The 13,696-nt window shown below is 38.7% G+C and overlaps 1 protein-coding gene across 1 annotated transcript in view; it reads left to right on the top strand.

The window, feature by feature from the left end:
* METAP1 (methionyl aminopeptidase 1) overlaps positions 1–13,696 on the top strand; it is an 81,180-nt gene that overhangs the window by 38,677 nt on the left and 28,807 nt on the right. The window contains exons 2-4 of the mRNA XM_037039124.1: positions 75–126; positions 10,771–10,883; positions 11,803–11,863. Of these exons, the coding sequence (XP_036895019.1) occupies positions 75–126; positions 10,771–10,883; positions 11,803–11,863 (226 nt within the window). The remainder of the gene's footprint in view (positions 1–74; positions 127–10,770; positions 10,884–11,802; positions 11,864–13,696) is intronic.

The raw sequence follows: 13,696 nt of genomic DNA, 5'->3' as shown, positions 1-13,696 counted from the left end.
CTTATATACATCATTCTTTAAGATGCTCCTAATTAAGGAAGGTCTGACACTAATTTTCATGTTTGCTCTTTTAGGAATGTTTTAAAGGAAGTTGGGCTACTCACAAGTTACTACATAAGAAAGCAAGTAAGTGAAATCACACACCTCTATACCGTATGTCTTAGAAGTGGCTTTGTGTAAAAGATAAGAATTCTTCAGTTCTGAAAGTGTATATTTGAATATTCAGAAAATGCATATTTTAATATTCTGAGAGTGTAACCCAAAAGCTAAAACTTGAACATATTTTGTATTCTTTGTGGTGTGTAATCATGTAAACAAAATATGGCTGAGTAATATCTTTGCTGATCTTCTATGACATGTGACATGGAAACACAAAATTGTTGTTGGAATAGATGGATCTTGCTTGGGCAATACCTGAAAAGTCTAATTTTTTGGTGCTCTCTTTCTTTTGCTAGAAATGCTCGTACATTGTAGGCTTCATTTAGTCTGATGCTTTTGCTTTTGTTTAATTTGAATTTCAATAGCTTTTCAACTCAAAATCATACTACTTTTGGTTTGAGGGGAGGTTTAGGTCATTTAATATTATTACTTGCAGTCTAATGTTTAATTTGTTCTTTTTTTAACCTTTTAAAAAAGATTTTATTTATTTTGAAAGAGAGGGAGAGAAACCTTGGCGTGAGACAGAAACATTGATCGGTTGCCTCTTGTACACACCACAGTTGGGGACCAAACCTGCAGTCCAGGCCCGTGCCCTGATGGGGTATTGAACTAGTGACCTTTTGCTTTGTAGGAGGACGCTCAACCAAGTGAGCCACACCAGTCAGGGCTAATTTGTTCTTTTGAAGTTACTTTGTGACACAATGCAAAGTGAAACTACTGGCCACTGCTTAGTAGCTATTTGTCACACACAGAGATATGTCTTCAATTGAAATGGCCTCTCCTGTCTTGACTTTCATCTTGTAAATTCATGTCATTATTGTGCCTGGCTTATGGCAGACAACCCATCACAGTTATCTGAAAATTGACAAGGAGGTCTCTCTTCTTTTGGCATTTTCATCCTGATAGATGAAGGCTTGGCAACATCATGGTCCTTGGTATAAGAGTTCTGTTTCAGCTTACTGATCTTGGTTTTTTAAAATTATCTATGTGTGTGTGTGTGTGTGTGTACACACACATATGCATATATATATTTATTTACAGATTTTATTTAGTTTTAGAATAAGGGGAAGGGAGGGAGAAAGAGGGGGAGAAAAACATCAATGTGTGATTTGCTTCTCTTGTGCCCCCAACTGGGGACCTGATCCACAACCCACCCATGTGCCTTGACTGGGAATTGAACTTGTGACCCTTTGGTTTAAAGGCCAGTGCTCAATCCACTGAGCCATACCAACCAGGGCTACTTGTATATTTTTTAAGGAATTTTCTGATTTAATAAACTTTGGTAGATTGTTTTATATCAACAGTTTAAAAAGATATTTTCTGTGGTGGTGTAAGGCAAAGTCTGCATTTAATAGAAATGCTAGGCTGTTGTTGGAGGAAATGTGGTTAGAGATCAGGAAAAATGAAATGATAGAATTTCTTACCTCAAATCAAATATAAAGATTGGTGTAAGTAATGCCATTTAATTTTATTCACGCATATACTAAATACTGTATTTCTCATGTGTTTGGTATTTTTGGAGCTCTTTGAGCCAATTAACATTTTATAATTGGGTAGTTTTAAAGCACTAAGTGAGTGAAGGGTTGAAGGGAAGCAGTGTGTTCAGAAAAGAGCTTAGAATGGGTCTCTGTCCCACGCATTTGCTAGCTCGCTGAAGTGTGCCTGCTTCTTCAATGTAGCATTGCTAAAGGTAGAGTTATTTCATTAAAAACTATAAGAGAATTAAACATGATTTGCCCTAAGTGAAAAGAATATAATTATTATGTCATTAAACTGAGGCTGTTTGGGCTTTACTTGCACTATGGTATTTAGTATGGTGCCCTTTTGGATTTCTTGGGATAATTTTCTTTGGGGGGGTGAGCCTAATATTCTCAATTCCTTTGGGCTGTGTTGAATAGAGACAGTTGCCACCCCTGTATGTTTTCTAACATAATAGATTGATCCTGACTGCATCCTTGAAGATGACAGCTATGGAGGAGGGACTGTGTGGGGAAAGGTGATCTCCAGAACTAAGAAGAGAATTAGGAAAGGGATGGGGAAATAATGTTGGGTTAGGCAGGCGTCATGTAAAAATACCACCTTATAGTAGTAGTAAGATAACATCAGTCAGTTCACATCATTAAGATGATATGCTGTAGGTGTTTTCTTCTTTTAACCTGTAATGTGTACTGATCTCTAATTAAGGAGGGCTACTTTTATATCTTTGTTCCTACAGGATATTGGTTTGTAATTTGCTTTTAATATCTTTTGCTGGTTTTGTCATTAATTTTATTTCCAATAAAATGGGAAGTGTTTCCTCTTCTGTTTTTCTGGAAGATATTATATAGAGTTGGTATTGTTTCTTCCTTAAATGTTTGGTAGAGTTCACCAGTGAAACTATATGAACCTGGAATTTCCTTGAATGAAAAAACTAATCAAGCCTTAGGAAAATTTCAAGTGTGTGTTAAATAAATGAATCAAAGGCAGGATTTATTTTTTGTTATAGTAAATACAGTTAAATTATAAAACCCTCCTGGCTGGTGTAGCTCAGTGGATTGAGCACGGGCCTGCAAACCACACGATCTCGGTTCGATTCCCAGTCAGGGCACATGCCTGGGTTGCCGGTTCCCGGTTCCTGGTTCCAGGTTCCCGGCAGGGGACAAATGAGAGGCAACCATGCATTGGTATTTCTCTCTCTCTCTTTCCCCTTCCTTACTGTCTAAGATAAATAAATAAAATCTTAAAAAAATTTTAAGACCCTTAAAGACATATAATACTGATGCCTTGGTGCATATTTGGGAGAGATTAAAAATAGTTAATTGTAATTAATCCAATTTTGGTGTCCCTCTTCTGTTTTTGTAAATGCTCTAGACCAGGAGCGTCAAACTCATTTTCACTGGGGGCCACATTAACCTCATGGTTGTCTTCAAAGGGTCAAATGTAATTTGAGGACTATAAAAGTAACTACTCCTTAACACTGAAGTAAGAGGTTGGCGCTGCCACCAGGTAGAACACCAGGCGGGCCAAATAAAACAAGGTGGAGGGCTGGATTTGGCCCACGGGCCTTGTGTTTGCCACCTGTCCTCCAGACACTCGGGCATAGAGTGTCAGGTGTAGAGTATATTCAGAACTAATAAACCAAGCAGAGCAGCTTCCGGGAATAGGGAAGAGGGACCCAGTGCTTCCTGTGCATTTTCTCTGTCTGTGACCACCATCTGATGGCACGTTTACCTCAATCCACGAACAGTGCAGAGCTGCCGGGTTGAACTGGGTGGAGTTGAGCAAACTGCGCAACAGCCTTGGCTTTCGCTCTGGACCAAGGAGACATGCTCCTAGACACCAGTGACAGAGGGTTCACTGAATACACCAGCCACATTCATATATTAGCTGCAATGTACAGTTTACAAAGACCAGGTGCTTCTGGAACATGAGGGATGTAGGCCAGCTTGAGGCACTGCGTGTTGAAACTGCCCCCTTCCTTCTTTGCCATTGACTGCCTGGAGCAGGGCCTGCTTGTTCTGCATCCTCTGGGTGGACTCCAGCTTGTGCCCGGTGGTCAGTCTGAGTTGCATCCCCTCGTGCAGGTAGTGCTGGGGTCCTGCTGCACCATGCTGCACAGTGGTCTCAAGCTGCTGCTTGAGTTTGCCCAGGTAGAGCAGATGCAGTGGCATTGGTGTGGGTCACAGAATTTGTCGAGTTAATCCTTAAAATTTCTGTGAAGAGTATGTGGACTTCTGGAAAGTTATACTGACCGAAGTAAAAGAAAGCTCTGTTCAATAAAACTATTATCTTCCCCTATAGTTCATCCAGTTTCTGTTATTTTCTTCACATTTTGAGAATACTTTTCAGTTGTTTTTTTCTTTATTTTTTATTTATATTTCATTGGTTAAGCTATTACAGTTGTCCCAATTTTCCCTGCTTTGACCTCCTCTACCCAGTCACCCCACTCATTCAGGCAATCTCCACCCCGTTATTCCATGTCATGGATCATGAATATAGGTTCTTTGGCTACTCCATTTCCTATACTGTTCTTTACACCCCCATGATTATTTTGTAACTACCTATTTGTACTTCTTAATCTCTTCACCTTTTTTCACCTGACACCCCCAACCCCCTCCCCATCTGGCAACCTTCAAAATGTTCTCTGTATCTATGATCCTGTTTCTGTTATGCTTCTTTGTTTATTTTGTTTAGATTTATTGTTGATAGATATGTATTTGTTGCCATTTTATTGTTCGTATTTTTAACTTTATTCTTAAAGAAGGCCCTTTAACATTTCATATAATCCTGGTTTGATGGTGATGTATTCCTTTAGTTACTACTTGCCTGGGAAACTCTTGATATGTCCTTTGATTCTAAATTATAGCCTTTCTGGGTAGAATAATCTTGGTTGTAGGGGCTTGCTTTTCATCACTTTGACTATTTCTTGCCACTACCTTATAGTCTGCAAAGTTTCTTTTGAAAAATCAGCTGATGGTTTTATGGGGGCTTCCTTATAGGTAACTAACTAACTGCTTTTCTCTTGCTGCTTTTAAGATTCTCTCTTTGTCTTTAACCTTTGGCATTTTAATTATCATGTGTTTTGATGTGGGCCTTTTTGAGATCATCTTACTTTGGTACTCTCTGCACTTCCTGAACTTGTATGTCTGTTTTCTTCACCAAGTTACGGAAATGTTCTTTCATTTTTTAAAAAGATTTTATTCGTTTATTTTAGAAAGAGGGAAAGGGAGGGAGAAGAGAGGTAGAGAAACATCAATGTGTGGTTGCCTCTTGCAAGCCCCCAACCACGGACCTGGCCCGCAACCCAGGCCTGTGCCCTGACTGGGAATTGAACCAGTGACCCTTTGGCACTCAGTCTGGTTAGCCACACTAGCCAGAGCTCTTTTCATTATTTTTTAAGATAGGTTTCCAATTTCTTGCTGTCTCTTTTCTTCCTCCAACACCCCCATAATGCAAATGTTGGTACACTTGAAGTTGTTCCAGAAGCTCCTTACACTATCCTCTTTTCTCCTGTATTATTTTTTCTTATTGCAGTTCTGATTGGTTGTCTTTTCCTTCCTTGTATTCTAAATGCTGATTTGATTCTTAGCTTAATCCACTCTACTGTTGATCCTCTGTAAATTGTTCTTCATTTCGGTTAGTGTGTCCTTCATTTCTAACTGGTCCTTTTATATGTTGAAGTTCTCTCTGAGTTCATCTGATCTTTTTCTAAGTTCATTGAGCATCCTTATAACCAGTGTTTTGAACTTTGCATCCAGTAGCTTGCTTGTCTCCATTTTATTTTGTTCTGTCTTTATATCCTTTCATTTGCCAACGACTGTCTGGAGCAGGGCCTTGTTTCATTTGGGCCATGTTTATTTGTCTCCTCGTTTTGGCAGCCTCCCTGTGTTTGTTTCTATGTATTCGGTAGAGCTGCTACATCTCCCAGGGTTGATAGAATGGCCTAATGTAGTACTTGTCTTATAGGGCCTAGTGGCACAGCCTCCCCTATTACCCAAGCTGGATACACAAGGTATGCCCACTATGTGCATGCGTACACCCATCCCCTTTTACAGTTCATCCTTGATTGCTCTCGGCACGTTCAAGGTCAGCAACCACCTGAGTTCTGTCCAGAGTCACACAGCATAAGCTACAAAGCTGTCTACAAATGGCTGCTACTTACTCTGGGCTTGGAGGTACCAGGGCAGACCAATTTGTGAAATAGTCGGCTGCTGCTAGTGCCAGGCCTGGGGCAACTTGGCAAGAGATATGCAGCTCTCTGAAGCCAGGTGCTGCTTGTTTGAAAGAATTTCGGCAGATCTGAAGCATGGGCCAGGACAAACCATTCATGTGGAAAAGGCTCCAGAAACAACTTGGGTTATTGTGCACCTTGGGTGATGCAAGGCCTCGGGGAATGAGCAGAATGGGGTAAACAGTGTGATCCAGGTTGGTTGAGTCTCTGAAAAGAAGCCCACCTGCTGGCTCTGTTGCTCTGTGAGGGGAGGGCTTGGAAAAGGAGCAGTGACCTCTGCCAGCACTTCTGTCTGAGAGAAAGGTAACCTCTAGCTCTCAACCTGATGCTGGGCATTCATTTCCTCCCTGTGTGTGTCTGGTGCTTTTCACTCTGCTGCACCTGCGCTGGACGTCTGAGTAAGTCTTTGTGTGGGTCCTTTAAAAGGAACTTCCAAGGACTCCCTCAGTTTCTGTCATCCAAAGCCTCAACCCCCACTGGCTTTTACAAGCAGAAGTTATTAGGATTTATCTCCCTGGCACTACAACCCTGGACTGGGGGACTGTTGTGGGGCTGGAACGCTTCACTCCTAAGATGTCCCTGCCTCCCCACACGAGGGTGTGGGACCAGCCTATTCTGCATCTCTGCCCCTCTTGCCAGTCATGATGTAGTTTGTTCTTTAATTCGTGGATGTAGGACTTCCATTCAGCTTGAGATCTCACAGTCTGAATGATGGTTGTTCTAGAATTTAGTTGTCATTCAGATGTGATTGTGTGAGGAGGTGGGCTGTGTTTTCCTGTGCTGCCATCTTTCAGCTGTTTTTGTTTCCGGGGCAGGGGTGCAGATTTCGTATGCCATGTTTCCTGCCAGAGTGTACATAGTAGCATTTGCTTTTAGTCTGATCTCTAAAAGTTGTGGCACTTTCATATCTTAATGCTCTGTTTTTCTGCGTTCTTGTCATGTATCACTGATATACAGGGTCCAGTAGAAGTAATATATACCTGCTTGAATGTGGTTGGTAGGGTAATAATATGGGTATAATAATTTATAGTTTGATTTTGAACATTTCACCTAAAATGTCATATGGTGTGTTTGAGTGTGATATTGTTATGTTACAGAAGTAGATGCTTGTAATTTTGTAATAAAAAGGGTGTTATTTGTTCCAGACTGTGTGTGTATATGTGTGTGTGTGTAGAATAGTCTGTCCAGAAGAAAATCCAGCCATTGTTACTATAAGGAGAGTGGTTTGTGCAACTTGATGGGGAATAGACTGGCAGCCAAGGAGAGTGGACAGGTAATCCACCTGCCTGAACAATGATACCACCACTGTACTAGTCATTGGGGATGGTAGGTGCTGTTGAGTATACTGTGTGGTCGTCACTTTCAAAATGACTGAGCGAGTAGAGCAACAAATCTGCATTAAAGTTTGCATTAAGCTTGAACATTCCTCTGGAAACTGTTCGGATGATTCAGAAGGCTGCAGCTGTGGGCAACTGGTGATTAGCAGCTTCATCACAGTGCGCCTGCTCATGCATCACATCTCATGCAGAGTGTTTTGGCAAAACATCAAATCACACAGGTGACCCAACCTCCCTACAGCCCAGATTTGGCATCCAGTGACTTCTTGCTTTTCCCACAACTAAAATTACCTTTTAAAGGAAAGAGATTTGAGACCATCGATGAGAATCAAGAAAATGTGACAGGGCAGCCGATGGCCCCTGGGGAAACTGTGTGAGGTCTGAAGGTGCCTACCGAGGTGTCATTGCCCTGTGTACAGTGTTTCTTATCTTCTTCAATAAATGTCAATTTTTCATATTACATGGATGGATACTTTCTGGACAGACCTCTTACAGTGTGTTTCTTTGTCTCCCATTTCCTAAATTAAAAGGTGGAAGCATTTGACAGTTGTTTTTTGAGCAGCCAAAACATATGCTGTAAAAACTTCTTGAAAAAAAAGTTCATCATTACCAAGCCCTTATTATATGAAGTGTTAAAGGAACTTATCTAAGAAAAAGAAGATAAAAAGTATGAACAGTGAAAGGACAGCAGACTCACAGTTTTTAACAACCACACCTAAAACAAAAGCAAACTAAGCAGACAGCTAGATCAAGAGCAGCTAGATCAGGAGCGGAGCCACAGAAATGGAGATCACATGGAGGGTTAGCAACAGGGAAGTGGGAGGAAGAGAGAGAGGGAAGAGGTACAGAGAATAAGTAGCATAGACTGGGAGAAAATAGAAAGGGGGGTGGCAAGAGTAGTGTGGGAAATGTAGAAGCTAAAAACTTCTTGGAAGAAAAAAACAACATGAAAACTAAATAATGCTTTATTCCATTTCTCTACCCTCCAAACAAATGTGCTTGATCTTTGGATTGCATATAAGGTTTTATGTAATGTTTCAGATCTGGTTCCACCAAGCTTTGCAAGCAGGCATTGCTTTGAACTTGACCTCCAAACTGCAGAAATTTTAAGTCTTTTCTGAGAATTAAACGAACAAATCCATGGAAAGAGCTTAACATACGTATAGTTACAATAGGTGCTCCCATACTACTTACTAGTCATCTCTGGAAGCACTGAGTCAGAATTGTCATTAGATGATCCAGTCCTAGGCAAAACTTGATATATGCAATTATTTTATGTCAGCTGACTGGAAGAAGCATCCTTCACAAATTCTTTTAAAGACTAAAGCCTGGATGTGATGTACTTTGAGCCAGACTATGGACATAGCATTTACTCTCTGACACTACCTCTAGCTTACCTGGCCCAATTTCATACACATGTTTGAGAGACAGATTGCAGGTTTTTATTTATACTGCCTTGTGTTTTCAGAGCTTTTTGAAAAAGATCATTGAATTTGGAATTTTTGCTACCAACCCTCAGTCCAGTTCAGATTAATTACATGTCCATTATGTGTCTACCATTTAGGGCTCAGATCAAATTGATCCTAAAATGTAAATGAACTGACTTTTGAAATGTTTATTCTAAAAGAACTTGCCATATTTCAGTTTCACCTAGGTAGCTTTTTGGTTATATATTTGTTGGAGGTCTTTCGGTTTTCTTTTGAAAGTAGATTGTGGAAGGCGTGGAATGCAGATCAGCAGGAAGGTTTGAAAAATTTTACTTCCTTCTCTTTGCTCCCTCCCTAGGAGTGTGTTAAAGCAAAAAGCCTGCATCTTAATTGTTAGTCTCTTCCAGGTTTCAGGTGAAAATTATTCTTGAGGTTCATGTTTCAGGCAAAAGCACTTGATGCAGTGCATAACTGAAGCAGTCCTCAGTGAGCCTGCATTTCTAACTTTCTGTAATGTTTGACCCTGCGGCAGTGAAGGCAGCCCATTTTTGGGCAGCCCATCTCTGTCCTGGGACCAGAGATAGTCTTCCTACGGACAGTATTCACAGTGGCTTCCTGAACTCCAGAGGGGAGGAGGATATTTAAAATTTCAGAGGCACAGAAGAGCTCTTCTTTTCTTTTCTGTGGCTGCATTTTTGCATCCCCACATCTCTGCCCGCATGACCCTCCTTAACTCAGTTTTGTTATCTGTAAGAGGAGGAGATTTAACTAGATTGTCTTTGTTGTGTTTGTTGACTTCAGTCACCATGCTGTACAATACATCCCCAGGACTCGTTTGTTATAACTGGAGTTTTGTGCCTTTTGACCACCTTCATCCATTTGACCATTCCTCACCAGCTTAATTTAGTGTGATGTCATCTCTTCTTAATTTCGTATTTTAAGTAGATTGTTTTAAAGGGGAGTTGTATTTTTCCTCATACACTTCTAAAATTAGAAGCCTGATTTTTAAAACTTGTGATAACATGGCAGTAATCAGGAAAAGATGAATGTGCTTGGGAGATATATGGGTCAATACTTACTCAAGGAGGCATTTTAACTCCTGCTATTTAAGGTTCTATTTATTAGTTTTTATATTTTACATTGTAGTTAGAGGTGCAGTCAGTTTGCTGATGTCAGATACCATAGTCTGTTCTGTGTGAAAACGGGCTTTAGGTGCATTTCAGTAAATACAATATTATGTATTAGTGACTAACCTGGTAAGGGGACAGTGGGTTGTGATTCTTAAAATTTTCTACTGAGTTTTCAGTAACTTTCTATTGATTGTTCCATCCCCTTATTTTTACCTTTTCCTGCCTCCTGTTACTCCTGTCCTAGAAAAAAGGCAAATGATGCTCATAAATTTTTTTTTAAGATTTTATTTATTTATCTTAGGGAGGAAGGAAGGAGAGAAGGAGAGAAATACAATGTACGGTTGCCTCTTGTGAGTCCCCTCGTGGGAACTGGCCTGCAACCCAGGCATGTGCCCTGACTGGGAATCGAACTGTAATTGTGTGGTTTGCAGGCCCGTGCTCAATCCACTGAGCTACACCAGCCAGGGCCTGATGCTCATAAAATTTTTAAAACAATTTGAAATATTTATCAACTAAGTGGGAATTTTAATTTTTTCTTTTATTTTAAATTTGCTTTGGGGTTATTTAGAATCTGTCCTTTTAGTAAGAGCACAGAATTCATTTGTAATACATGATTTCAGAAATTTTGCCTAGGTTCAGATTTTGTGTTTCAAAATGGGCTTCCTGTAAATTGCTATTGTAGAGAGAATACATTTAGCATTTACTTGAGAAAAGGAGTTCTACTATGAGCTGTTCCTAGTTGATATTGTATAAAAAGTTCTAGTATGGTTAGCTTGGGCTTTTTCTCCCAAGACACTTAGATATTTGAGGTATCATAGGGTTGTGAACATCGCAAGAAAGCAGTTGCTTTGGTGATAGAGGTTAAGATGAGAGCTGGCTGAATTTTTGTGCCTGTTTGGTGTGTAGCGTTCAAGTAAGAGATAAAGTGTGCTGCTGCTCAGTCAGTAGCTTGACCACTGAGGCATTTGTTTTTCTCTCTCCTTTTCTCTCATCCATCCATCATGCAGAAGATGAAAAGGCAAAGCGAGAAGTGTCTTCCTGGACTCTAGAAGGTGATATTAACACTGACCCATGGGCAGGTTATCGGTACACTGGTAAACTCCGGCCACATTATCCACTGGTGAGTAAATAAGGTAATACAAACGTCACATTCTTTTAAACCAATTTTCAGAGTTTTCATTTTCCTAAAAATGATACCTCTAATTTGTGCTCAAATTATGAATCATATAATCAGGATTGTTTGCATTTTAGCACTTTTTACAGTACATTGTTTGGAAGTTAATAGGGATAATTGGCAGTCATGAAAAAGGAGAAAAAAATTTTAGATGAAAGGATGAAAGCTTTTTGATCTCAAAAAAAGAAAGTGGGAGAATAGCTGTTGTCCTGGCTAGCATGATGGGGGTGTATATCACTACTTTTCTAAAAATTTTTAACGTGGTGTATTTTGACCTTTTGATATGGTTTTCCTACCACTCCCACCCCTTTCTGTATTTTTTGTCAGATGGTTTCAGAGGGTCAACAGAGGAATCCATTTAAGTTAAAATTTGTCATTCATAAATATTTAATTTTTTACTGATGTTCTTTTTAAGATAAAAGAAATGTATCTTTAATTTGAAAATTTGGACAAATATCAACAATATAAGAATGCCTTTTAATCCTACCTCCCAGAGATAATGATCAGAGATGTGATGGTATGTATTTACTTAGAGACATTATTTTCTTCTTGTTGGTTTGCCAGTTTCTTGGGAACAATGTAGGCACCAGGATATCTGCATGTGATGTTAAATCCTTAATGGCCTTGGCCACTCTCCCCTTTATGATATTTAAGTGGTGTTAGCACCAGGGAAATGAAGCTTAATCTTTATGAAATAGGCATATTATGATAATTAAGATGTCATTTAAAACTTTTTTCATTTAAATGAAATAACTTGTTAGTGTTTTCCTCCCACTTTTATTTCCATTGTTAGTAAATTTTAATTATGAAAGGTGTTTTCATATTCAAATTGGTTTTAACTAACATACAACTTTGATATTTTTAGATGCCAACGAGGCCAGTGCCAAGTTATATTCAAAGACCAGATTATGCTGATCACCCTTTAGGTAAATTCTGCTCTGCTGATGCCTCAATTTTCAATTTGTAAGCCTGATGACTGCTGTAAAAGGACAGAGTGCTTTTTCTTGGAGATGCCTAACTAAAGACTGGACTATAGCAATAATAGAACCGGCAGTAATGATAATAATTATAGTGGTAGTAATGATGATGATTCTATAACTGATACTTATTTTTTTATAACTGTGTGTCAGGCACTGTGCTAAATTCTCACATGTGTTATGCCTGGGGTGGGTTCTGTTGTCTTTTCCATTTTATAGATGATGATAGTGAGGCGCGCAGAGAAGGTAGATAATTTGCAGTAGAGGTGGAGCAATCTCTGACCTTCGGGCCTGTGGACATCATTTAAGTCGGATTATGCGAAATTACTGCTTTTGCATGCCAGAAAGGGTTGAATATCAGTGTTTTCGTGTGGTTAAATCTGTTAAGCTAAACTACTGTTGCTTTGTTCTCTAAGAAGTGTGGAACCAATTAGATTTTGTGAATATAATTTAAAAATTTAGTTAAACCTTACTATTTTAGATATTGGGTTAGCCAAAAAGTTCGTTTGTTTTTTTCCATAAGATGACTCTAATAGTGCTTAGTTGTCTTTAACTTCACTTGAAACAGTTTTGTTAGATTGTATTGTGACAGTTGTCATATCCATGTGCATTTTAAAAAAAAAACATCAAAATCGGTGGGTTTTTATGTGGCCATTTTAATATTGAAAATGGAAGAAAATCTGTGACATTTTGGCACATTATGTTGCCAAAATAATAAAATGATAATTTTATTATTTCAAAAAGGTAAAAATGAAGCTGAAATGCAAAAAAAAAAGGATTTGTGCAGTATATGAGAAGGTGCTGTGACTGATCGAACATGTCAAAAGTGCTTTGCAAAGTTCTGTGCTGGAGATTTCTCACTGGAGGACACTCCACAGTTGGGTAGACCAGTTGAAGTTGGCAGAGACCAAATTGAGACATTAATTAAGAACAATCGACATTATATCACACATGAGATACCTGACATACTCAAAATATCCAAGTCAATAAAGTTATTGGTGAAAATAAAAAATGTGTCTTTTATTTTATAGAAAAAACTAAAACTTTTTGGCCAATCCAATTCATTGAAGGAAAAGATAGTCTGAATGATAGATAGCTTTTCAGGATGAATAATTTCCTTATTTTGTATTTAATATTTTAAATATAATTTTTAAAAATACACAGACATCGTAAATTCTAATATGATAAAATATTGCACCTGTTCCCTAAAGGTATAAGAACTATTAACAGCAGTTGCAGAACTTTCTAGAGATATATTTTATGTGTATACACATATCAGCTGCTCAGTTATACACAATAGGAACAAACTATATATACCTTTCACCTTGTTATATTCTCTTAGTACATCTTGTAAAGAGGTCTAAATGACCCCATAAAACTACATCTTTCTTTTTAATGGCAAGTGTTTCCTTGTGTGGATATATCATAATTTATTAAACCAGGCTCCCCCTACTGTGTGTTTAGATTATTTCCAGATTTTTTACTTCTTTGACTGCGGTCACTGTTCTTTCAAGTTATGTGTTTGGGGGCATGTGAGATTATTTCTGTAGGTTAATTGCCTAAAGAAAACTGGATCAAAGAATACATGCGTTTTTTATTTTGAGAGAGAAAACAAATTTTAGAGATTTTGCGAGTTGTTACTTCCATTAAAAACATATAGGAGTTTCTTTTCCCTTATCTTCCTCAGCAGTAGTGTATCATCAAATTTTATGATCTGTGCAAAACTGAAAGATGAAAGATGGTATTTTGCTGTTATTTTAATGTGTAGTTTTAAATTATGAA

The sequence above is a fragment of the Sturnira hondurensis genome, unplaced genomic scaffold (genome assembly GCF_014824575.4).
Source record: "Sturnira hondurensis isolate 20B ecotype Veracruz unplaced genomic scaffold, ASM1482457v3 Scaffold0025168, whole genome shotgun sequence".
Taxonomy (NCBI): domain Eukaryota; kingdom Metazoa; phylum Chordata; class Mammalia; order Chiroptera; family Phyllostomidae; genus Sturnira; species Sturnira hondurensis.
The sequence above is the reverse complement of the archived record's forward strand: the minus strand, read 5'-3'. Positions and strand labels throughout refer to the sequence as shown.